This window comes from Metarhizium robertsii (assembly GCF_000187425.2).
Source record: "Metarhizium robertsii ARSEF 23 chromosome Unknown MAA_Scf_12, whole genome shotgun sequence".
Classification (NCBI taxonomy): Eukaryota; Fungi; Ascomycota; class Sordariomycetes; order Hypocreales; family Clavicipitaceae; genus Metarhizium; species Metarhizium robertsii.
In genome coordinates this window covers 339922-364366 of record NW_011942152.1, presented here as the reverse complement: position 1 = coordinate 364366, position 24445 = coordinate 339922, and the positions used below count along the sequence as shown (strand labels likewise).

The 24445-nt window shown below is 53.7% G+C and overlaps 6 protein-coding genes across 6 annotated transcripts; 2 read left to right on the top strand and 4 right to left on the bottom strand.

Moving 5' to 3' along the window:
• Nucleotides 1-7766: 7766 nt before the first annotated feature.
• MAA_00180 (zinc finger domain-containing protein) lies at nucleotides 7767-8672 on the top strand (the record flags this gene model as incomplete). The annotated part of the gene is made up of 1 exon (XM_007818178.1): nucleotides 7767-8672. One exon carries the CDS (start codon nucleotides 7767-7769, stop codon nucleotides 8670-8672), a length of 906 nt encoding a protein of 301 aa, XP_007816369.1.
• A 1479-nt stretch (nucleotides 8673-10151) lies between these two features.
• On the bottom strand, nucleotides 10152-11307 carry MAA_00179 (biotin protein ligase; the record flags this gene model as incomplete). Its single annotated transcript, XM_007818177.1, has 2 exons — nucleotides 10152-10836; nucleotides 11075-11307. 2 exons carry the CDS (start codon nucleotides 11305-11307, stop codon nucleotides 10152-10154), a joined length of 918 nt encoding a protein of 305 aa, XP_007816368.1.
• Nucleotides 11308-13077: 1770 nt separating this feature from the next.
• On the bottom strand, nucleotides 13078-14459 carry MAA_00178 (Acetate/Proprionate kinase; the record flags this gene model as incomplete). Its single annotated transcript, XM_007818176.1, has 2 exons — nucleotides 13078-13564; nucleotides 13696-14459. 2 exons carry the CDS (start codon nucleotides 14457-14459, stop codon nucleotides 13078-13080), a joined length of 1251 nt encoding a protein of 416 aa, XP_007816367.1.
• A 632-nt stretch (nucleotides 14460-15091) lies between these two features.
• Nucleotides 15092-16576, bottom strand: MAA_00177 (acetate kinase; the record flags this gene model as incomplete). Its single annotated transcript, XM_007818175.2, has 4 exons — nucleotides 15092-15291; nucleotides 15362-16024; nucleotides 16140-16264; nucleotides 16359-16576. The coding sequence occupies 4 exons, from the start codon at nucleotides 16574-16576 to the stop codon at nucleotides 15092-15094; spliced, it is 1206 nt and encodes a 401-aa protein (XP_007816366.2).
• Nucleotides 16577-19407: 2831 nt separating this feature from the next.
• MAA_00176 (inorganic phosphate transporter) lies at nucleotides 19408-21596 on the top strand (the record flags this gene model as incomplete). The annotated part of the gene is made up of 5 exons (XM_007818174.2): nucleotides 19408-19494; nucleotides 19568-19656; nucleotides 19749-20038; nucleotides 20110-21117; nucleotides 21184-21596. 5 exons carry the CDS (start codon nucleotides 19408-19410, stop codon nucleotides 21594-21596), a joined length of 1887 nt encoding a protein of 628 aa, XP_007816365.2.
• A 283-nt stretch (nucleotides 21597-21879) lies between these two features.
• Nucleotides 21880-23862, bottom strand: MAA_00175 (glutathione S-transferase domain-containing protein; the record flags this gene model as incomplete). The annotated part of the gene is made up of 6 exons (XM_007818173.2): nucleotides 21880-22239; nucleotides 22292-22372; nucleotides 22456-22621; nucleotides 22682-22782; nucleotides 22864-23320; nucleotides 23474-23862. 6 exons carry the CDS (start codon nucleotides 23860-23862, stop codon nucleotides 21880-21882), a joined length of 1554 nt encoding a protein of 517 aa, XP_007816364.2.
• Nucleotides 23863-24445: the final 583 nt, after the last annotated feature.

Below are 24445 nucleotides of genomic sequence, written 5' to 3'. Positions count from 1 at the left end.
CGATAATACAGAATCTATCCCTCAACAGCGAAACGACATGCGGGCAGAGTAGTTTTGGGTGTGGCTTTGGCGTCACCGCCACGTACCGCCTTTGAAGCTCGGAAACTCCCTCCCTCGCTCACCATAGCGCATGGTGCTTTGCCTTTTCAGATTTGAACAGGACGCATTTTGTTTCGCGGCATCGAGATCTGACATGATGAGGCATGAGGTGAACGATCTGCTTGACTGCCTCTAGTCTGCCCCGCTGTCCTCTTGATTACTACTTCGAAGCACCTAGTTGGCCTGAAGCCCGTAGACGTTCAGGAACAGTGGAATGCTTCCAGGACTCGTGAACAACTGAACCCGCTCGGCAGACAGGGCGAGAGACATGGTTGAGCTCTGTGTGATGTCATGAGGATGCATGCTTTCAAACACGCCGCCATACGGAGTACTCCTGAAGCAACTCGAGCGATATTGGACGCAGTCGAGGTGAAATTTCGCGGCTGCGCAACGCCGCAAGGGAAACCCAGAGATCGCCATTGTATCAACGACGTGGCGTCCAACTTGCATCCCCAGCCCCGTGTGCTTTTGGGACCTGAGGAGAGATCCAGCATCTGCCCGAATGGTCAGCTGCCGTCGTCATCACGCAGTACGCTTGCGTCCGCTTACATATCCTGCGTGATATTAAGGGTCTAACAATGAGACGAAATTTGATACCCGGAGCCTTTCTTCCTGTTGTTGAAAGTAATCAGGACAATATGAAAAGTGCCATGGCTAGCAACAACCACTCACAACTGCCGCTGGGGTTGCCGACCCTTCTCTCTGACACTCGACGCTCTTCCTGTGCCGGGGTGTCCAAGCATCTCAGCACTCAACACCCCCTCCTGTCTACCCCGTCTACCCCGTCTACCCCTTCAGCCCTCATGGAGGTGGCAGTGATGGGTAGTACTAATGCATTTGCAGCCCTTGCAGGGACCGGGAAGGGGACAGCAAAAACCGCAGGGTCCGTCAGCGTCGTCCCATGCATCTGTATGACCGGCGCTCTCCCTCGCATCACTTCTTTAAAGAGTCATGACGTAGTTGAAGCCAGGAATCATGTTTTTCTGCAGAAAGACTTCAGAATTTTGCCTTAGCGCGTTGCTGTTTTGTTTACCGCCGGCCGTCATGGACTCCCTTGTCCTTTGGATCCCGGCCAATGTCCATGGCAGACCGCGCAACTTCAAACGGCAATAAGACGTTGGGCCCTCAAAAATGTGGCCGTTGCTGTTTTGGTTGAAGCCCACGAAAAGTTGGAGGAAGTAGATATTTCCCCAGGTGCCGTTCAACAGGGTGAAGGTGTCAGATACATCATGAATCTATCTACCCCAGGTTTGAGTTGACGGGAGCGTGGCCATGGACGAATCTTTGACAATGCATAGCCATGTCTGCGATCCTGTCCAGCATTGTTCGTGGATCAGGGGACATATCCTCAAAGCCAGAGGTCTTAGTTTCCTGTCAATCGAATGCTCGCAGATACCACTAACCTTGCCAGCATAACCAAATGTGCCGCATCCCGAGCCGCTCGACATGAACTAATTCCTGGCTGGACAGTTTCGTACAAACATTTTATAGCACCTCTTCGTCAATACAGCTAGAGAGCTTGTCCGTGGTGCGTTGACGGTTTCTCGCGCATGCCTTTGTCCTAAACCAACACCCAGCTGTTTCCATGACACGCAGGGTAACTGCGGAGTAAAGGGTGTGTGCATGGAGCCGCGCCTAATGGTTACCGGTTGGTGGGTTCAAGTTTCTTGCATACTACTACGGAGTATGTCGGCCACACGTCGACTTTCCAACCTTATTCCATCCAAGCCATGGAGAGCCTCGCAGAGTCGTCGGCGCGGATGGCATTTGATGGCAGGCGGGACTCTGTTGTTGTGGGGACGCAAAGCAGACCCTTCGGAGCTTTGCGTTTCCAGTCTTTTTTTTTCAGGGTGTCAGGGTCGTCGATCGTCGATCGCACAGCCAGAGCACGATCAGCAAGCTTATTCAATTCCCCATCCCCTCTTGCGTCCATTTGCGAGGGTTTGCTAGCAAGCCCAAATGCGGCGTAGAGCCCGGAACAGGGAGCAGGTTGCCATTATACGACGCGTTGGCGCCGTGATCATCACTGGCCTCGCCAGGACGGGATTGCAGGACAAGAACAGGGACTTTGTGCCCTGGATCCAATTGCAACCGGCGGGTACAGGCGGTGACGGGCTCATCGCAAATGCTCACGCTATCCACCCAACCGACGCCAGGATTGCCGTAATTGTCCACCGACGGAGCATCTCCTCCTTGACATCACATACATACATCCAAGTATGTACCTAGGTAGTTTGCCCTCATGGTACTCCGTAAAGTGAGCTGGCATTTCGGACCTGAAAGGCCAGGAGCAACCCGGCCGTTGCGTGCCAACGTGCCATCAACTATTGAAGCCAAATATCTCGACATTAGGTATTGACGCTATAGGACGAGGTACCAAGCTCTGGGGTACTCACCTGGTAGCGATATGTCATGTGGGGGACAAGTCATCGCGTTGAACATGGTCGAACCTGTCTGTCACTTTCCACGTTGACCTTTCTGGAAAGGTTTGGAAGAAAAATGCGGCTCGTAGCTCCTGCTCCCTGGTTCTGCGGCCACGATGTCACGTATTCTTTGCATTTACAGGCCAATCACCAAAATGCCAACCGAGTAAGTTACTGCTTTCTCTCTTGGGATGTCGCCGGATTGAGCTTTCAATGTTTTCGGAAATAGCTATACCAACTCGGTCTCTGGCTCTTCCGTAAAGGTTTGCCCTGCGAGCTGTTCCCGGAGCCTTAGTTCGCGCACCCCTTCCGCCTTTAGATGTAAGAGCCCTCGCCCTCTTCAGATTCTCATGCATTACCCATCTGAAGAGACGCATATTTTCTTTTCTGGTTCCCATACTTCCCCCGTATCAGGGCCTCCCAATTACCGCAAGCAGCTAGGCTTTAGATTCGCGTAAGTGACTAGCAGACGAGTAATGACGTCAACGTGGGCATTTCTGGCCTAGATGAAGTGGCTCGCGGGCATTGGACATGTTGTATCTGACTCGACTCGAGGGTTCCGGACCCTGCCTGTTGCCAATACACTAGGAGTGTGCCCATCACTATGGAGCAGTGCGTGTGAGCTTGTCAGAGAACTCTCCCCGGGCACACTGGCACCCAAGCTGGCCACATCGACCTGGCAGTGACCCAAAACCGTTACCTACTAGGTAGGGCAGGTATCCAGAGACCCGCGCTGACAGTATTATTGACCCAGTCAGTATGGAGTACATCCGCTTTATCTGTCTTGTAGGGAAGCGAGTTGGCGAGGTCAACAAAGACGCCTTGACCATCGTTACGTGCAACGTCAAATGTCAATCGTCAACAGTACGCAAGTGGCTCCCGGAGTAAAGTGGCCGCACCAATGCTCAAGGACGCTGGCTGGACGATGCAGTCTGGTGTGTGTTGCCCAAAATGCCCATTCTTCAGTTTGCTCAGAAAGCGGGGAAGAAAACGCATACATGACAACATGGTCTTGTTCGAAATTGCATGCTCGGGTCGCCGAGGTCGTGGTGAAGTACCAGACTTTGTACTTCGTACTCTGTACTCCCTACTCCGTATACGACAGACCGGAAGCCAAAGTACCTGCCAAGGCACCCAGGTATCCCAAAGAACCCCTCAGTCCTCATCCCTTCAGCCTGGGACCTTTTTATCGATCCCTCCGATCATTGGACGATGCTGTGGGGGTGACCCTGGACCCTGATGCGACCCTGGATTTTCCGCCTTGAGCTTCCAAGACCCGAAGAAACGTGCCCTTCCCTGTAGTGCCGCTTTCCTTCTGCTGGGGCCGACAGGAATTTTCTCCCCCCCAATCGAACGCCAATTGGGCTGCGTATTGAGCTTGCGAGCAGGGAGGGCTTCCCGACTAACAGCCGTCTGATGCTCTGACTAGCATGCGCAGATGAGCTACGATGCACAGCCGCGACAAGATCAAACATGTACATGAGGGGAGGAACAGAGAGAATTCGTTCTGCAACCGACTGGTTACAAAACCCCATCATAAATGGCGATATGCGCGAACAGCATAGCAGGCACCCTGATAAGCTTTGGCGATCAGTCAGGATCGGATAGTTGTATCAGTAGGGGGATGTTGCATCTCAAGGTCGATGTCGACTTCTGCAGTGGTGGTTGGAGCTTTGTATCTAGGAGGCGCCTCCGTGCCAGCGAATGGCCTGAAGGTTTTGACGTCACCAGTCATCCATTTTCACTACCACCGTCGGGGCCATTCCCGGGCACGCGAGTCCTTAGATTGAACTGAGATCGAGATTTCGGTGGTGAGATCAAAGGGTTTCTTTGTAGTTTTTTTTCTTGTTTCTTTTTTTTTGTTTTTGGGTAAGCTCGGAATGAAGAACCCCTTTGGTAACTGGGGGTGGGGTGGGAAGAGAGAGAACTCTTGGCCCTAGCTTGACCCGTCGAGGATCCGTCGCAACAGCACGGCCCCAAGTCTCAAGCAACAAGGTCCTTGTGTCAAAGAGCCTAAGCGTCCCAGTTTGCTGTCAAGCGAAATGCTTGGTACGTTGGTGAAGAAAGCTTGGAAGTAGTATGTACAGTAACTGGAGCTAAACGCACCAGCAGAGCGAGTCGGCAAAGCACAGGAATTGCCCTCATAAAGAACCCAAAGAGCCGAGACACAAGTATGGAGAGAATTTGCTAAAAGTGAAGCTGCGGTGATGATGACTAACAGGTCGAAAACGGCTGGACAGAGTGTGTGAGGAGGTCTCCCAATGTTGCTTGGAGTATCTTGCGGACAAGGACTTGACTCGAGATAAATGATTGAGATATAAGGGTGAATGATGACCATTGATAAGATGTCCGTGTGGCAAGGCGGGATTGGCATATCAAATTGGCCATCAGCACAAGCCTTTTCACCCTATCATGAACCCCTGTGGCAGTGACAAGATGGGGAGGCTAATGACGACGCCTTACCCGCGCAACCGAAATAGTAGCATTGTTTTGACGCCGCACGCTTTGGCCCCAGGCTCGTTTTAAGAGCAACTTGTCCTTCATTATTATGTCTTGGCGGACGGGAAATGAAGTGATAAGCGTAGATGGCTATCAGTAACGGCCCCGAGCCCCGAGCCCCGACAAAGCCCCTAGATTGCCAGAGAGCAAATTCAGTATGGACAATAAAGGACGTTATAGCTCTGGAGACCATGTTAGCGTGCACAAAGATAACACTCTGAATTCTGCAACAGACTGATGCTGATGGCCAATTCCAAGCCAGGGACCTCTGGATACGAGTCAAGCCACAGAGTGACAGGCAAAGCTGCGCGGTATAAGAAGGTGACCTTCGACCCCCTGGAGCGGCACCGCAGACGGACAGTTGGGGAAGAAAAAAGCTTGTAGTCTTTCTTGCTCGCACACATTGATGCGCATGTACCCCGTATTACCAGTTGACATGTATGTGTGCCTGCAACTGCAGCTGCCGCTTCCAGCCGCGCACCAGTCTGCTTGGTCATCAGTCCTCCGTAACTCCAGAGGGATCTCTCTCTGGTCTCCAAATCCAGCAAAAGCTACCATGCACTTGTCAATGGAGCGGACACAGGCGCACTCCCCCTAATTCCCCACGGGTCCCTGTCGTGCTGTGCCTGGTCTCCACCCGCTCCATTGAGCGAACAGGCATTAGGAAAGGGGCGTGTGTAGTCTTGGGCTCGGGTGGTTGGACGCTCGTGTTGAAGGGTTTTTTGCTCCCTGTGGCCACTCGTCGATGCTGAAATAACACAGGGTGTCGAGTGGTGTACAAGAGTACGATCAATATTCAAACGTTGCGGTTGCTGCTTGTCTCCGTGTTTCCATGATTATAGATGAAGAGGTCATAGCCGAAGCTAGGTTTGAGTATTACGTGGTTCCCGGGTTGTTGGACGTTTATGCTGCGTCTCAGCAAGAGCTGGGTTCTCAAGTGACATTCCAGGGCCGTCTGTGCCGATATTGAGGTGACAAGAAAAACGCCGGTGCTAGCGCCCAATTGATTTATTCCGCCAGGCTAGTTGGTAAAAACGGATAGCGGTATGATGTTGACGGCATGTCTCTTGGCCTGCAATTGGCGAAGCACGGGGGAGAAGGGTCTGGTGCTGATTTCAAGATTGAGTTTCGAAGGCATGGCTTTTGGCAGGATGTTGGAGGATGTGTCTAGGTAGTACGGAGTAGTACTGCATACGTACAGTACCTAGGTAGCCGAGAGGGGGTGTGGCTGTGGCGTGGCGTGGCGTGGCGTGAGGCAAGGCCAGTCGGTCGTCTTGGCCAGTCTTGGTTCTCTTGCAGGCAGGCTGCACACTGGCGCTGCGTGCTCTGCGCCCCAGGCCCCAGGCCCCCCAAGCCCCGATGCCCCCCATGCTGGCCCCATGCCCGCCCCATGCCCCATGCCTCATTCGATGCAAAGCTGGGCAGGGTTCTTCGCATGCAGCTAGCTCCAAGTATTACTGCAGTGGTGCGGCAGTGCAGTGGTACATTGGTGCACATGCGCCGTTGTGCAGTTCTGCATTTGCGCCAATCGACGGGTCGCTCTCTGGCTACCAGGCAGGCATTGATTGAGACACGACATGGAGGGGCCAATCTTTCTTCGCCGTCATTCGGAAGCCCTTCTTCGATCCCACCCCCGATCCAAGGTGCAAAAGTGGTGCTCTGCGAGGATGGGGTTTCATGCGAAACACGCCCGGATTGCTGAAAACTCGATCCATCCCGCTCGTCCTGCCTGCTTCCTCGATTGGCCCTGACCTTGCCTGTTGTGCTTTTTTTTCGGAGTTGCTCCTCTTTTAACTCTTTTAACCATAGCCTCCCGCCTTCCATCGCCATCAGGTCTTCTGCCATTCTCACCCAAGACCACGCATCGACCTCCAACACGCTCAACATCGTCGGCACGGCCTGCTGCAAACCCATTGATGACCCAGCAGCCCGGCCCTGGCCTCTTCAATACCTGCAATACCTACCTCCCTGCCACTCTGGCCCTGCCTTCACCTGCTTCACATGCTTCACCTGCCGCACGCCTCTCTGCGCTAGGACCTTGTCGTCACGAAAACGTCACTAGCACCCCCGTCACCTCTCTGGCTCTCAAGTGCTGCTCTCTGCCACCTGCAGCTCCAGTCTCCACGGCACACCCTCTTCGCCCTTGGGCCACGCTTTGGACCACGCTTCGGAACACGCCTTGAGCACGCCTCGTCTCTTTTTTAACCTTTGCATCTCTCACCTCACCTCACCTCACCTCCACCTCACTTGCTGAGCCCACCCAAGCTTTCTTCGTTTTGCAACGGCTGGTCCTGAGCTCCAACAGCGGCAACACTTGGAAGAGCAAAAAAAGACCTGGGTTATCCTTTCCCCTTTCCCCCTTCACAGCTGCCGCACTTGTATGTGATAGTTGATCAAGACAATCCAATTCCGACAGCCTCGTCAGTTGTGCTTCCTTCTTGCACGACTCTTACTACTCCAACCAGGCATATTCCGCCTTGCCGCTCACGGTGCACAACGCGCCAAAACCAACAACCGAACAGCTATCGATATAGGTCCTTGCGAGCTGGGCGAGTCTCTTGCAATTGAGCAATTCTTTGACATCCATTCGTACCAATCTCGTCTTGTGCCGTTCGACCTTCGCAGACAGGCCATCTGTTCGTCAGTTGTTCCGAATACACCCTTCACATTGGTTGCACAGCTACTTCCCAATCCACCAGCCAACACAACCGAAACACTTGCAGACATCTTCTCTCGCCGCTCAGAATGGAGGCTAGAAACGCCGCGGGTCGCCGCGTGTCACTGCTCAACGACGAGAGTATTCGCTACGAAAAGACTCAGCTTCACCCCCACCACCAACAACAGCAACAACACCACCACCATATTGGCTTCCAACCATGCCGTCCATATCCCAGCCCACGCAGCAACTCGTCATCACCCAACACCCCGGAGCTGCTTCGTTCGGATTCTTACGACTCTCAGATGAGCAATGATCCCATTTCGCCTTTAACGCCTTCGGCCGACTATGCGTATCCAAGAGCATCCCTGTATGCCGCCGAGCTCCCTTCCAAGCGGCCCGCCTACGTCGATAGCAGCCGGTCAACCTCGTATGAAGATGACACTCCCGCTCCTTCTGCACCGCCGCCCGCAGACCGTCCTGGCAAGCGATATCCTTGCCGATATAGAGATTCTCATGGTTGCAAGAAGACCTTCACTACGTCTGGCCACGCATCGCGGCACTCAAAGATTCACACTGCCGAGAAGGCCGTTCAGTGTACATATCCCGGCTGCCAAAAGAAGTTTACCCGCGCCGACAACATGAAACAGCACTTGGAAACCCACTACAAGGACAAGAGCCGATCATCAGCCAGTCAGCGTGCGCAAAAGGCCGCCCTTGCTGAAGCACGCCGCAATTCATCCGCCGGTCGTAGCCGCTCCTCGACCTCAACGACCACAACTAGCAGTGTGGGCAGCCGTGAGGCTATGCAGTGGGAGTCGGATGCTTATGCCTCTTCTGCACAGCCTATGGCCTCACCAAGCACTAGCTCATGGGAACTCCGCACCCACAATCTTCCCCTGTTGAACCGTCCTGCAATCGCCAGGTCACCGAGCAGCGGCCTCGACGCCCTGGCCATGGCAGTTGCTTGCCAGGAGGGCAGCAGGAGACAATAATATCGGTGCCTTGGAGAAATTAAGGCATTGAGCTCTCAATGTTGAGGGAACTTTACGTCCATGACATTCCCTGTCAATTGGGCTCAAATACTTGTTAATGCTTAATCCCGCGTGTGACGACGAGTCTGCGCGGTAGATGCTGCACACTCGTTTGAAAACTAAAATTCGATTACGGACTGTATTTTTTCTACCTTCTGTACCGGAGGGCACAATGCTCGCGAGCAGCATTCGCCTCCCTTGCCAAACCCAACGCGGCGATGGAGTCGTATTTTGTACATTTTGGTACTGGGCACCTCGTGTGTGCCATCATTTGATCCGGCGTTGTTGATATCCAGGTTCGGGGCGGCTTACAATTTTTCTTTTTCGGTTTTTATATCGGCGCTATCTGTTGATCTAGTATCACGGCGATCACACTGGGGCTTTGGGAATACAATATACAGGTGGCTTGTACACGCTTTTAAGCACCTCATGACGTTTTCTTCATCTTCATCTGGCAAGAGACCAAGTTGGTCTTCAGGTTTTCTATCTCAAGTACCCCACCTCATCCTCGCGAACCTCTGAGATGCGTGTGTCATGTCATCCTTGTCTTGGCTGGTTGGAGTAGCGTGGGGCTTGTTCATATTCTGGCGTTTATTGATCTTGGAAAGACTTGTTTCTTTGTTATGAATGGTTCTATCAAGGGGATGTTATGCCATGCAATCACCGACATGAGACACACGCACATACACATATACACACAAAAAATGTTCCAATCAACCGGCTTCGTTGACTGGAAGCACCATACGATAGGGTTTGGTGCAATGGGCGGCTTTTTAGGGACGTACATAGCTTTTAGGCATGGGTGTGTATCTGACCGACCTGCTCTCTGCGGTTGCGTTGATGGGGATTATCTGGGTATAGGAATTGATACGAATTGCCATGTCTTTTGCTCCTCTTTTTGTGATGCTATTGCTGCCATGAAACTGCTCTGGTGATGTTGGTTCGCACCTTGGCTCGTACTCTTTGACGCGTGCTTTTGGGCGACTGGTGCCATTTGGTGTGACGAATAGTTTTAATCAAGTAGACTATCCCCCGGGTATCTATGTGCTTATTTTTTACGCCTACATAATAGTTGATGGTGCCGTCTCGCCATAACTCTCCCCCCCCCCCCCCTCTTCTTTCGAAGATATTGTCAACCCAACCGCCCGCTCACTCCTCACTCCTCACTCCTCACCGCCCCCAAAAGAGTTTCTTAACCATCTGAGCTACCAAACCCAAAGGGTTATGCGGCGCGCCGCGTCCCCCTCTGCTCGCCCCGCTCTCCTGGGTCTGGTTCCCGGGCGTTCCGTCGGCAGACCCCAAAGCGGCACTGACAAAGTCGTATCCGATATCGAACTGGATACCATCAGGGTTGGTCAAGTTGTACCGATTGTCTGCCGGCATCCCCCCGGTTAGCACTTGGTGTTTGTCATATTTTGCTGAAAGGGAATAACGTTCAAACTACTCGTAGTAGTCGCGGAGAGGGGTGGGGGTTAACCCAGACGCCACGGCCGCAATTACTAGTCCAAACACAGCAATTTCCAGCCTCTTGTCAGGAATCAAGATTTGAAGGCCAAAACCGGACCTAGAGGGCGGGGGCAGGACAGGACAGGACAGGACAGGAAACAGAGGACGCGAGGCCCCAGACTTACACCACAGGGAGGTTGCTTCCGGATGGATGCCAACGAGGACGACCCATCCGTCGCCGTGGGGGGTCCGCGAGGCAGCGACGTCGCCGGACTGGGAATACCGCGCGAGCACGGCGTCGCCGCCGGCCCTGTCCCTGGCGCGTCGTCGCGCCCCGGGGAGGCCCTTGATGGCGACGCCGTCCTGGAAGTAGGCCCAGCGGTCCCTGACGGTCTGGCCCCTGGCGTGGCCGGCCGCGTCGGACTGGAAGGTCCAGTCGACCTGGATGAGGGTGTCGGAGTCGTTGGCCACCTGCGTGCGGCGCTGGTCGATCTCGCGGTCGACGTCGGTGCCGGCAGGGAGGATCCCGAGGCCCGGCGAGAAGCCGGCGAGGAAGGCCCCGAGGCAGACGCCCATGTAGCGGCCGCCCCGGGAGACGAAGTCGCGGATCGCGGGGGCCGCGTCTTGGATTTCCGCCCAGGCGCCGTCTAGGTCTGTATGCGGAACGGGCGACGAGGTGCTTGTAAGTACATGGCGTTTACAAGGACGGTTCGTCCTGTGAGAAAGCAAAGGGTGGTGGTGGTGCTTCGTGGGATAGGAGCCCTTGTTGTTGTTGTTTTGGCAATGTCATGGGCATTCAAAGGGGCATGACCATGGCCAAACGAACACAAACAAAAGCAAAAAGAAAATTGGTGCTTGGAAAGACGTCGACTCGGGAAAAAAAAGAACAAGACAACGTACCTGGCCCGCCTCCGTACGCAAACACATCCACGTTGCGCAAGCTCTCGGCCGTCACCTTGACCTTCTCACCGGGACCAGCATACGTGACGGCCACCTTTTGCGGCGATGATTCCAAAAGCTGCGCCAGGGCCCCAGGACAGTTCTGGCACACGGCCGGTCCGCGATACACCAGAGCCCGGAACTCCCTGGCCGCGGCCGCGCCGGTCCACGCGGCCGCAGCAAGCATCACCACGCGAGGCCAGTTGCGCATGGTTTCCTGCCGTCTTTTCTCGCGCCGGCCCGTCCTCCCTTGCTTGCCAAGCAGTTCCAGTAAAACGTCTGGTGGGCTGTCTTCGATGCGATTTCCCTGTGTAGGTATAAACCCCGGGTCCTTTCCGCCCCCGGTTCCCCCTTTTATCAAAGTTTGCGACCAACGAACTACCTGGGCAGTAGGATGTCGTCGTGACGGGGGCCCGGATAAGCGACTCGTTGTCCGCTCACGATCCAAAGTGCCCCGTCTCACCACGCAAGGGCAGGCAGGCGATTGCCAAGAAGGCGAGAAAAACCCCCCGTGAAGCACGGATGGAAAGCGCAATGACTCGTCTACGGGGAGCAAGGTGAGCAGACTGGATGGATTGGGGCCTCGGCCGCGAGAGAGCAGCGCGTGGGAAGGGTGGCTATATACGGAGTAGACATACATACAAACAACAACGTTCCAGACCCTTGCGACGCCGAGGCTAAAGCTGCAGCTGCGATATGTGACTTGGAATCAGGTCCAGGTCCAGGTCCCTTGCGACGAACCCCAGGTGCCAAAATGTCTCGACAGGAGGAGAAACCCAAGACTCTGGGATTCCAGGGAGTCAATGTCTTGGAAAAGGGGGCACACAAGTGACGCGCCTTTTGCCGTCTATTCACCACCCTCGGCCTCGACTCTGCGCCCGTCTCGAATCTCGTCGACAACCCTCAAAGGCTAGAGCCGCAAACTCAAGAGGCAAGGCGAGGTGTGTCGGGGGAAACCAGCCTCGCTATATATACGCACAAAGCGAGGCCGTTTATGAAACGGGTGCAGCAGGCCGTCGACCGGCGTGCCAAATAGCTCGTACGGTGCTGGGCAAGGGCAACACTGAATATCCTGTTGTGGCTGGTCTGTGAAACACGCGGCCACCCGTCTGCCAAACAAAAACTCCAGATAAAAAAAAAATAAAAAAAAAAGTTCGACTCGGAATTTTATACCCGTCAGCAAACGCTGGAGGGATCCCGGAGGGCTTTAAATGCCTGGCGTAAAACCACACACCGTCGCGGAAAGACGCCAGACCGGCCAGCTTCAATGTTCCTTCCTCTTTCATGTCTCGCAACTCCGCCACAATCCGGGCAGCAAGCACTGCAAGTACTCCGTACGTGCTGCCCATCGCGGCACGGGCCAATTAATCTCAAGACTTCGTGGCACCAGACCGTTCGGTCAATACTGTCCCTGGGGGAGCATCGCTGTACTCCGCCTCCCTTGATGCTACTTTGTTTGCAACCCATTGCGCCTTGTGCTGCAGCAACTTGATGACACAGCTTAACAGACTGAAAAGAGGCAGGTCTACTTGACCGCGTCATCCCTCATGCACTCGTTCTGTAGGGTAGCTGCTTGGTTCGCGCGCAAAATCCGTCTTGGAGCCGTAGCCAACCCTGAGCCTTGTGCTTTGATGACGCATCTAGGGATTCAATTACTACCAATGGCAGAAGTCGAGTTTTTGCACCAAGGACAATAGTCGACGCTGAAAAGGCCAGGCCGCTTATGCAGGCCGCGTGGCCTCTGCCTGTCATCTCTCAACTCTCCAGCATGACGTGGCTCGCGGACTAGAACATGCCCAAATCCTTCAGCTGAATCGTGGTTTTATATCCAATTTGGATGGCACCGAACCGAGATGCAATTTCTCGACGTGAATAAAGTACTTTCTACGGTAATATGCGGGACATTCTGTTGTCCAAGAGCTCATACTCCATCATCCCACACTGCTTCTAACATGGGCGTCCACCATCACTCGTGCAAGTCTCATGCATCCCACAACTCCCCCTTCTCAGTGGCAGCTCTGGCCATTTCCAACTGCTCATCCGTTTGGCAAACCAACACTCGGTGCCGTGCCTGATCCGAGCCCACTTCCTCCACCACCTCTGTGAGATTCCTCGAGTTACGGGCTTGATCAATGGCAAACCCAAGACAGCTTGTACGCCGCACTACCTCGCCACGTAGACGGACACTCTTTTCTCCAATTCCACCTGCAAATACCAGTGCGTCAACTTGGCCCTCGAGTGACACGTAGTAGCTGCCAATGAAGCCGCAGACCCGATCCACGAATATGTCAAAAGCCAGCTTGTGCTTGGGCTCGTCAGAGCCGGCAATGACGCTGAAATCCGTTGTGCCCGTCAGGGACTTCCACCCGCTTTGTTTATTGAGAATCTCTTCCGCTCTGGAAATGTGAAGGTGTTCGGTAGAAGCCGGCGACAGTTTGCCGACATCGCTAGCATAGTGGAAGACAAGACTGTGCACCACCATTGTTAGTCACAGTCCTACACTGCGTCCCGAGTTATCTCAACTTCCCCCCCTTTCTCCGTCTCTCACTCTCTCGTTTCCTTTTTTTTCCCAAAAGAAAAACATGTTATGTCAACGTACCTGGGATCAACGCTACCACTTCGAGTTGCCCCTGGAAGGCCGGCCAAAGGTGTCAATCCCATGCTTGTATCCCAGCTTTTACCAGCTTTGATTGCGCAGGCGCTGGCACCACTCCCCAAATGAAGCGCAATCATGTTGACTTGATTGGCGTCTTTTTGAAGAAACTCGGCGACTGACCGCGTGATGAAGGCGTAGCTTAGGCCGTGAAAACCGTACTTGCGAAGTCGGTTCTTCTCTGCAATATCTGGGTTGATAGGGTACGTGGAAATATGTGGTGGAATAGTTGCGTGAAACTGAGAATCGAAGCAGGCAACATTGATAGCCCCTGGAAGCTGCTTTATACACGACTCTACAATGCCGAGAGCCGCCCCGTTGTGTAGCGGTGCAAGATCGCTCAGCTTTTCTAAATGGTGATACGTATCTCGAGTAATCGTCCGTGACTCGGTGTAGTCACCGCCATGAACAATTCGGTGGCATGCGATTGCCAAGTCATTCTTGGACGTGATTTCTCGCAGCTCGCCGTCGTTGATGAGCGTATCTAGCAGAACCGAGAAAGCATCATCCTGTCCTTGGATCTTTTGGCCAGCCTGCTGGTCTTTGGCAATTGCCTTCCCATATCTCGAGTATTTGAGTTTTGCTGGTGGTGCTGTTAATCCACTGACTTGGGCCTCGGCAATCTGTCGCAGATGCCCATTTCTCTCCGCCGAGTAAGCCGATATCTTGACTGAGCTGGAGCCGGCGTTGATGGAAAGAATTATTTTCATAGTGAGCGGTTTATTTGGCGCACAAGGTGCAGCGCGTAACGCAGGCCTGAGATGTTGTTATGAGTGTCCAATTCATTGGGGGATATCTCCAACTTGATGAGATATATGACTGAAAAAGGACGTCATGTCATGATGGGTGGCCAGATGAGCGGAGCCAGCGACATGTATGATGTGATGTGTGTGAGTCGAGCTGCATGCGTTTTGGTGGGGGGTCCAATTGGCAGTCGACTTATCGGCACGCCACGCAGCCATGACCTCGGGGAGCTCGAGATAATTGAGGGGCTCAAATCAATATCGGGGTCTCTTTGAGGTTACCCTCAAGTGATTGATGACCCCACGTACCTTAACCTCATAACAGGGCACATGGCTCCAGCTGATTCCTGACCACCTCACACAAGTGGGCATTGGACACATAACAAGATGCCACTCCCCGACACATCCGTGGGCTTCAACGTGTGCTTCTAGATGTCGTTGTAGGAAAGCTAATGACAAAGCGGCTGCCCCAGAACAGTTGCCAGCACACCATACTTTTGCATGTGCTTGGTCCTGCCTTCTGTCGTCATAGTTCCGCGTATTCTTTGTTATGCTGGCGCTGATATATCATGGTATAACCTTGCTCATACTGACCCCTCTCATCCCCTGTCGTCTGATTCTTCTGGCTCGGCAACAGGCTCGAGTGTGCGAGTCCAATCGGGGGACTCGAGCTCAACTGGCTGACCTGGCAGCATTTGTGGTGAAGGTAGTTCAAAATGGTGCGGAGGAAAGGGAATCCCTTGAAAGTCTCGATCAGTACTGTGAGCATACAGCCACATTTCGAGAAACCGTCGGTAATCTGTGGCTGTAGTTAGACCCCAGTATCTCATGACCCTCAGCGTATGAATGTGCGGAAGGCCAAGACTTACCTTGCCGGCTGCTAAACTGAATGGATAAATAGCGAATGTCGACAGGTTGTGGAGACGACGGGCTTGATTCTGAGCTACTCTGGCCAATATTACCCCCTGATGATCGTACTCTTGGTCGTACCCCCCGAGCAAACGAGAATCGGCGTTGAGGGGCCTCATCAGGTGCGCTTCCTCGCCGACCCCGAACACTAAGCTTCAATTGTTTCGCTCGATCATCACGACTTCGCAGCTCTCCATCAAAGATGTGAACATCGTACTCGCGATACTGGCCGTCCGTCTTGTTTGCAAGTACGCTAAGGGAATGGAACGTGGTATATCGGTCGCGCCACATCTTGAGACGTTGAATTGCTCCGATTCCCTTGACCTTGCCAAAACTATCTGTTCGGCCATGGACATTAGTCCATACGACATCCACATCATAAAATCCTACCATGTCCTTTCGTCGTAAATCTCCCTGAAATCGAATAGATGCATCCACAGTTGTGAATTCGTATCTGACTTGAATGTACTGGTCATGAATACAAACACCTTCGTCGGAGAAGTACCGGATCCGATGAGGTTCAGGGAACGTCAGATATCGTTCCATGTCCGAAGGATCATGGTACTGTCGATGTCGAGAATGAAGTGTATGTGGATGGATCTCTGACGGGATATCCGATGGTACTGTTCTCCCACGTTAGCGGCATGGAAGACACGGGACATGTACACCGGAGAGGCGCAAGGCCAACCCATTGACTGCTGATGGCATCAATGGCAAAAAAAAAAAAAAAAGACATACAGTAATGTTCAAGCAGCTCGTTCTGGTAGCTACATTGCCACAAGACTCGTCTTTGCTCTGAACCAACCACTTCCCATGGGCCTAGATACACTGTGCGCTCATCTGGTGTGTCTTGGAACAAGACTCTGGAAAGACAGTTAGTTCTCAAGACGTATACAATCCATGTTGTGCTTGTGCTTGGATTACGACTTCCGACATGGCCTGGTCTAGGGTTCTCACATTGTTGCTTGATATCCAGGCGGTCCCAGATCCAGCGGACGAAGGGACGTCTGGAGCGCGACAGAGCCCCCGGTGGACGGCGCTGACAGCGTCGATACGCCTGAGGTCGGGGTCCAGGTCGAATCTACTGGGCTGACATGGGAACGGCTATAGGTAGGAGGTCGCCCGAGAGAAGATGAGGTGAAGGACGATCCGGAGGACGAAGAGGCACCGGCCATGCCTACGACGGCCCGGGTGCTAAGTAGCGTGCTGGAACCCCGTACAGCAAATGACGATCCAAGCTCGGGCGCGGCCGCGGGTGATGAAAGAGGTCATGACCGAGCCACAACGAGGGACGAGGGACGATGTGATGGCGGGGAAGGAATAAGCGCAACGAGCAAGGCAAGGAATTATTATGCTAATAAAAGCCAGGGTATTACAGAGGGCACTCGGAAACGTGCGGACCGTCCCTGTCACGAGCCACGGACTAACAGCAGGCCACGGAAATAAAAAGAAAAAATGACGACAGGCTGCTGGATACGCTTTTTTCCTCTGCCTCTTTTTTCCCGCTTGGTTCACTTTGCCCTTGGCCGGCCCCCGTTGGAGCTAGTAGTTGGGCCGGTAAAATGGGGATGGGGAGCAATTGGGGAATTGGGCGTTGCGGCGAAAACGTAAAACGCCCACGCCCACGCACACGTGAAACAAGGAGCGACAATTGGAGCAGCTCCAGCGTGGCCGGCGAATATTGCACGAGACGTCAGGTACTTTGTGCCTGGTTGGCTACTTACTTAAGCAAAGTCTGGCACCAACAGACAGTTGGAGCTCCATGTTCGGGGCATGTCGAGATTATAGTTGCTGGGGCAGGATCCACACAAGCAAGCATCGAGAGCATTGAGAGCCACGGACACACGATGTCGACCCATCTGGGCACGGGTTGACAGGGCACAGGTCCTGCGAGACTGTTGGCAAGCGAATCGGAGTGCGGGCGTGTCGAGCAGCGTGTCGATCAATAAGACGCGCGCAGGAAATGGAGATTCAAGGCTAAACACTAAACATTGATGTGGGCTCAAGATGGTGTCTTGGATGCTCGACACCAGTAGGAGAAAGAGTAAGAACACGGAGGACGGAGGAATGCAAGAACACATCGATGCATGAATGAATGTTGCCAACATGACAGGTCTCCTGGACATGGAGCACCCAGCTCATAAAGTGACATACAATTGAATTGATACCCGGTCAGTCAGCATGATGGCCAACAACGGCAAGTGCAATTGTGCGCAGCTGCCTATGTCGTGCACGGGTCCAGATATCGGACACCTAGGTACATAGACAATGCACCTGGGGTTTGAGCCGAGCATTGAGACTGCATACTGTGTACGGAGTACAGACATCAACGTTGAATGGCTCCGAGACCTATTTGTCACTCACCCACAAGTTCGAGCATCAATTGCACCAGACAGCATTGAAAGACCGGAGTACGGAGCACCGCGCACGGCGTCCAGCTCCCGGGGCCAGGCGCCCAGTCACACACTGTCCACGTCCCGCGTTGCGCGGAGCGGGAGGATGGACCAACCTTCAGGCTTAGCAGCAGCCACGGAGTCTGGATTCGTCCAATCTGGCCGCCAGTGGTCGCTGCCAAGAGGGCCCACTGCCCGATCTGTACCACTAAACGCGGGAGAGCCGCCCACGAGGTCCAAAGCAACATCGTGACGGGCTGACCGAACTTGCACCCACCACTTCTTCAACGACCAACATTGAACCTATCCAGCACCCACTCGACCGACAACCATCATCATCTCGACACAGCTCTGACGCACTTGACCAAACCGCCTCCGCATTGCACATGGAGAGGGATATGGCACACGACTGGCGACACGAGCTTGCAAGGGTTCAGCACTCCTCGTCGACGCCCAATACAGTGTGCTCCTCTGGCAACCTGGCTACCCAGTATTTGCTTATCTACAACTTTGTTCGGGTTTAAAGGTGGCTGCAACCTACTCGCCATTCGAACTCTAAAAGAATCCCGCGGCTTTGTCTGTCCTGTTGAGCAACGTGTATATATATGAACATTGTATTGCATGATGGAAGCAGACCAGGCAGACCTTTACCTGGGGACCACCGAGTCAAAGAGAACAGGGTATCCGCGCAATACGGCCTGACCCCTCGAAGCTCCGTCTGCCTCGCACAATACAGGCCTCGGAGTGCACGCCGGTGCCACCATACTGCAATGACTTTTTCGAACCATACTCCGTACATTGTCTGGATAATACTTGACGACACCTACAAGCAAGCCACAACTACCGGCCAATGCGGCTTGGAGACGAGGCTTGCAGGTTCGAGCCTAGTCGACGCCTTCAAGGCATTAGCTCCCAACTCGATCCCCCACCGGCCAAGGGTCCATGACTCCACGTGCCCGCAGACAGCTTCATGCTTGTGTTACATGCCGCCTCGAATGGATCACTGTCCTGTCAGTTCATCATACATACTCTACCAGAAAAGACCCGTGTGGGCGGGCAATTTACGACGTGGGAGGAGCTCTCCATTCATTTTCTCAGCCGCTGCACGCCAACTAGGTCCCGGTAGCTTGGCACTGAGGATGATACTGTGCATTGGGCCAAGTATTGTATGTTGTATGTACTCGTCAGCGAACAAGTGGACGAGCCCCTTAACAACTGCCTGAACGTTTAAACGTCTCTGCCGAGGCGTTGCGCTGCGCTGCGTTTGTCCATCTCCGCCCCCAAAGCGCCCCAGCCAGCCGCTCAGTCACCCGTCTGACTGCTTGGTGATCCTTGTTCACCCAACTCATCATCCGTCGCACACCAACTTCTTGACCCTTTCACTTTAAATATGCTAGCGACAAGGTGCGGGCCTCCACGAGTTGTGTCGTGAGGTCTTTCTTGGCGACACTTTTCGCCAAGACGATACATACGGGGGAATAAAAACGAAGCCGACGACGTGGAGGAAGCGAACCCGAATGTCCTCTCCTGGCCCTCAGCGCTACCTATTGCGCTCCTACTCGCCTTAGCTTCGTCGTCCTGCCTAGGGAGCTTCGAGGCTGCACAAACACGATATGCCGACAGACTTGACGCCTTCTCGGCGCAAAAATCGAGGTTTTCTTGGGTCCGACAGTTCTGCACTATCCGCACAGGATTCGCAGGTGCGGCGAATAATTGCATTCCTTTTCCAAGTCAGAGGCAATAGCGGGGTTGCTAATGACATTTCATCTCTAGGATCGCCACCAACTTCGATATGAGTTGGACCTCAACGCATGGAACCTACGCATTTGGGGTGTTGCGGCTTCCGGCTTTCTTACCGACTCGTACGTATATTTGTAGCATCTGAGACACCTTTCCTCCACGTGATAACGACGACTCACACGACTTACACTGATCAATGCGTACTCTGCCGCAGATACAACTTATTTTCCACAAACGTTATCCTTGCCTCCGTTGCCTTCGTATATTATCCAGATGGCGGACAATGGCCCAGTCTTCTCATCAATCTCTTCACCTTGCTAGGGTCAGTCATTGGACAGCTTCTTTTCGGATTCCTCGCAGATTACTTTGGTCGTACTCGCCTATACGGGATCGAATTGGTTTTGGTTATTGTGTCAACCATTGGAGTTGCCACAAGCAGTCGTGGGGTTGGCGACTTGTCATTTTTGGGACTCTTTATTTGGTGGCGATTTGTCATGGGAATTGGTACGCGGAAACTTGACCTATCCCGTCACTGATAACGGCCGACCGTCATCTGACAGTCCTTTGTGAATTAGGAATCGGCGCCGAGTACCCATTGAGTGCTGTGATTACATCCGAGTGGTCAAGTACGCAATCTAGAGCCACTATGCTCTCCAGTGTATTTCTCATGCAACCTGTTGGACAAGCTTTAGCTCAACTGGTAGGACTCTGGGTGTTGCTTGGTTTTAATAGCTCCAACAACCTTCAGGCTTTGCAGTGTGGCCTTAACACGGCGAATGCAGAAGAGTGTCGGAAGGCTGTCGACGGCATTTGGCGCATTGTCATCGGTTCGGGGGCTATTCCTGCCCTTCTTGCCATCATTTTCCGATTCTTCCTCTTTGACTGTGGCCTATACAGTCTCGAGGTCCGCAACAAACCCGCCGTGGCTATCATGAACACCCAGAGAGTATATGGTGCGCCTGCGGGCGGCGCCCTCGGAAACTCCTTTCAGATGCAAAATCAAAACGGCGTACAACCGCAACTATCCCCTAGACCGATGCCGATTCAATTCTCCAAGGAAGATATGTACAACTACTTCATCAGGGATAAAAACTGGTACTATTTGCTAGGAACATCTATGACATGGTTTGTTCTTGATGTCAGTTTCTACGGCCTATCTCTGGACAACAGGAGAACCTTGTCAGATATGTGGGCAACCAGAGCCCCTATGCCCATTGACGAGAATCTTGAGTGCTGGAATTCGTCGATCCCTGGGGGCAATTCAACTGTTCCGCAGTGGAAGAAGACAGGAATTCCTGTATGGCAAACTGACGTCTTGCACCCATGTGCTACAATTTATGACGTTCTAATTGAGCAGACAAAGCAATATCTTCTGACGGTCTCGCTTGCCTCCATCGCCGGAAGCGTTTGTTTCATTTACTTTGCAAACCGATTGCCTCGTCGGCACTGGCTCACTGCCTCTTTTCTTATACTGGCGATATTCCTGATGATTACTGGTGGCGTGTACTATGGCGTCCACCGCTCAGCCGCTGCACCTGCTACAGTTGTTTTTGTCGCCATTAACCATTTCGTATTTAATTTTGGTACGTGATCAACTCGGTCGGATCAAGGTTCCGTTCGCTTTGGCCAGGACTGACATTCTCTTCCAGGCGCAAACACATTGACCTTTATTATTCCGGCTGAAATCTTTCCAACGTGCTACCGTTGCACATGCCACGGCATCTCCGCGGCTTCTGGCAAACTTGGCAGCATCGTAGCTGTCCTCGTAGTGTACGGCATCAACTCTACCTACAAGAGCGAAACAAGACAAGGCCTCATTTTCCTCCTTTTCGGCTCAGTAGCAGCCATTGGCGCCATATTTTCGTGGCTATATCTTCCTGATTCGCAGCGCGTGATAGAAGACGAAGGGAAGAGGTTCTTAGTGACGAAGGACCTGGAAGAATTGGGAGAAGGGCGTGAGAGGGCGCGGCAGAATGGCGAGTCGGTTGCGATTCGGGAGAAGTGGGAGAATTTGAAACGAAGACGGCCGTTGCATCCACGCAATGAGTCACCGGCATCATAAAGTTTAAACTACACATTTGTTTGTCGGCGGTTTGTTGATTTGTGTATTTGTGTTTATGTACAACCCGTAATGTTAGCGATTGTTTGGATCAGATACCCAATTGTATATATACCACGATCGATAGACCATAATAAGCTCCAGAGAACTCCAAACCCTAGGCTGATCGCTGGATGCACTATCTGCCACCCATCCCCCCTTCTCAACATTAACAACCATGATCAAGCAAAAGCAACCAAACGTCTTTTGGTAGAAGCGTAAACATGGATCATTCCACGTAGCAGGCTTATTGAGCCCTCCAAGCAAGGAGCCCCACCGTACTAACATACAAGTCATCCAAGCTCGTCGTTGCCTTGACGTGCACGTTTCTTTCCAACGAATCCAGCCATCTATTCCACCTTGTTCCAGGCATGGGGTCCGTCCAGCCCTTCAGCGGCCTCAATATCCTGGACAGACGTAAAGCAAACGGCGCAAAGTGAATATCCACAAGGCTCAGTGCCGACCCTGTAAAGAAGGGACCCTGTTCGTCAGCAGCGATAACGAGGCTAGCAATATGTCTCTGGAGACGGCGGGTAGATTCGCTCCGGGATGGTGGATCCCGGGAGAACAGTAGGTCGTAGAAAGCGGGCACGATGCGGAAGTTGACCTAGGTTTTCTTAGTGCCGAAACACGGGAAGGGTCCAGAGGCGCGGACGTACATGGTCTATCCAGAGGCGGCATCTGGCTTTCAGTTTTGGATCCGAGGGGAGGAGGGGCGTGCTCGCGTCTACATCTTCGAGCTGTTGAAGGGGTTTTGCCGTCAGCAGTGGAAGGAGGAGGAGGAGGAGGAGGCGTTGGGTTGGCAGGGGTAAGTAAGACGTACGTATTCGAGGATCACGGCGTTCTCGGAACAAGACCAGTCGCCGTGACGGATGGCTGGTACCGTCTCGCTGGGCGCGGCGGGAGGAGCCTTGGACGGGTCGGTCTCGCAATATTGATAGGATAGGCCTTTGGCCTCGAGGGCTATCCACACCCTTTGGGAGAAGGGGCTGCGCCAGCTTAGCGAATTTTTCTCCACGGGCACGACTTGTGCAAGGGGACGGGCGTACCAGAAACAGGAGGAGTAGAGCTTCAAGTCGTGCTCTTTTGCATGCTTCTTCACAAGCGTCGCCGCCACGCCGGTTGCCTTTCTCAGCGGCGCGCGGCCCTTCTGCAGCCCTCAAGATTAGACTTCGACACGCGCGCGCAATGAACCAGCGAGGAAGCCTTCCACCCAAAAAAGGAGACATACCTGCATCTGCCTCGCTTGTTTCTCCTGCTTCGCCACATGGCGCTGCACGCTATTCTTCTTGATCTCGTCACTTGTCTCGAGCGTGTGCCGGTGCGGACCGGCCACCCCGTCGCCCTTGCCGTTCCCGCCGTTCCCATTGACGCGCTGAATCGTCCAGAACCTCTGCCCGGCAGGCAGCGCGGCGCCAGCCGCGGCGACGGCCTCGGCGGCCTCGCGGTCGACGTAGGCGCTGGCGTTTGGGAAGTACTCGGTGATGCGGATCTTGACGTCGCACAGGTCCCGCTCGCGCGCGCTCCTCTTGCGCTTCTTCTTGGACGGGTCGTCCGACTTTGGGGTCCCCGGCGGCCGGCCCTTCATCCGGCAGTCCCAGTAGTGCGAGACAAACGGCTTGCGCTTGTAGCGCTGCGTTGAGCGGTGCGAGTAGACGTTGTCCACGTGGGGGAAGTACGTCTCGAATCTAGGTGGTGTTTGTTAGCTGGCGACGTAACAGCATGGCCCTTTTGGAGAAATGACACCACGAAAAGCACTCTTTCCGAAAAAAAAAAAAAAAACACGACTGCCGACGGGGGGATACGAATAAGCAAGCAGGAGGAAGAGGAGGAGGCCATACTGCTCGTCCGTCAGGACAATCATGGAATCCACGTTGAAGAGCTTCTCCCTCCAGGCGCGTAAATCCGGCGGATCCACGACGATTTTCCCAGGTCTCTTCCGCTGCGTCTCGTGCGAGTCCGCGGCAAACGAGACGTGCCGCGCCCCGTCGCTGTGCCCTTCCATGGCGCCGCTCAGCATCGTCGGGGGAGCCAGGATACCAAACTGGCCCCCGGCGGCGGCGCCATGCTGTCCCTGAGCAGGCGCTCGCCCAGACGAAGCGTCGGGCGACGGCCGGTAGTCGTCGTCCGGGCCAGCATCACCATCTATCCCGACGCCGATATCAAGACGGAATTGCCCCATGCCCGGCAGCCCCGCTCCCTCCTCGGGTCGGGAGCCGGGAGCAGCCATGCTGGAATAGAGAGGGCGCCGGGAGGGCTCTGGATGCAGTACTAGGACGGTTTGGTTAGAACAGGCCAGCGGGGCCTCGTACCTTTCGCTGGTCTGGTGCTGCTTTTACGTCTGGCCAAGGATGCGATGCGGATGAGGCATTTATGTACGCCCTTTTGTGGCCGTTGGGGAGAAGAGCGGCGATGTGCGCACGGACCACACGGTTCTCCAGTGGCGCAGGTGGATAATTTTGGATATGCATAAAATAGCCGTGCACAAGACCGTACACAATTATATACATGCATATAGACTTATACATACATACGAACCCTGTAACTGACAAGTCTCAAATTGTGTTTGTGATAAATGTATTATCAAGAGCCATATTCATTCAATTCGTTCACAAAATATTTGGTCGATAGTCCCAGCTAGATGTGCATGGAATCTCCGCCCATATGATACAGTTGTCATTCCAAAGTGAACACACACAGATAGAGAGAGGGTAGTGAAAGCACAAGTCCAAACGCCGATATCCAAACCAACCGAGAAAAGCGCGGGCTTCCCTGCCGGCCCTGGATTTCCCATTACGCCTCTGTTCCCAAAG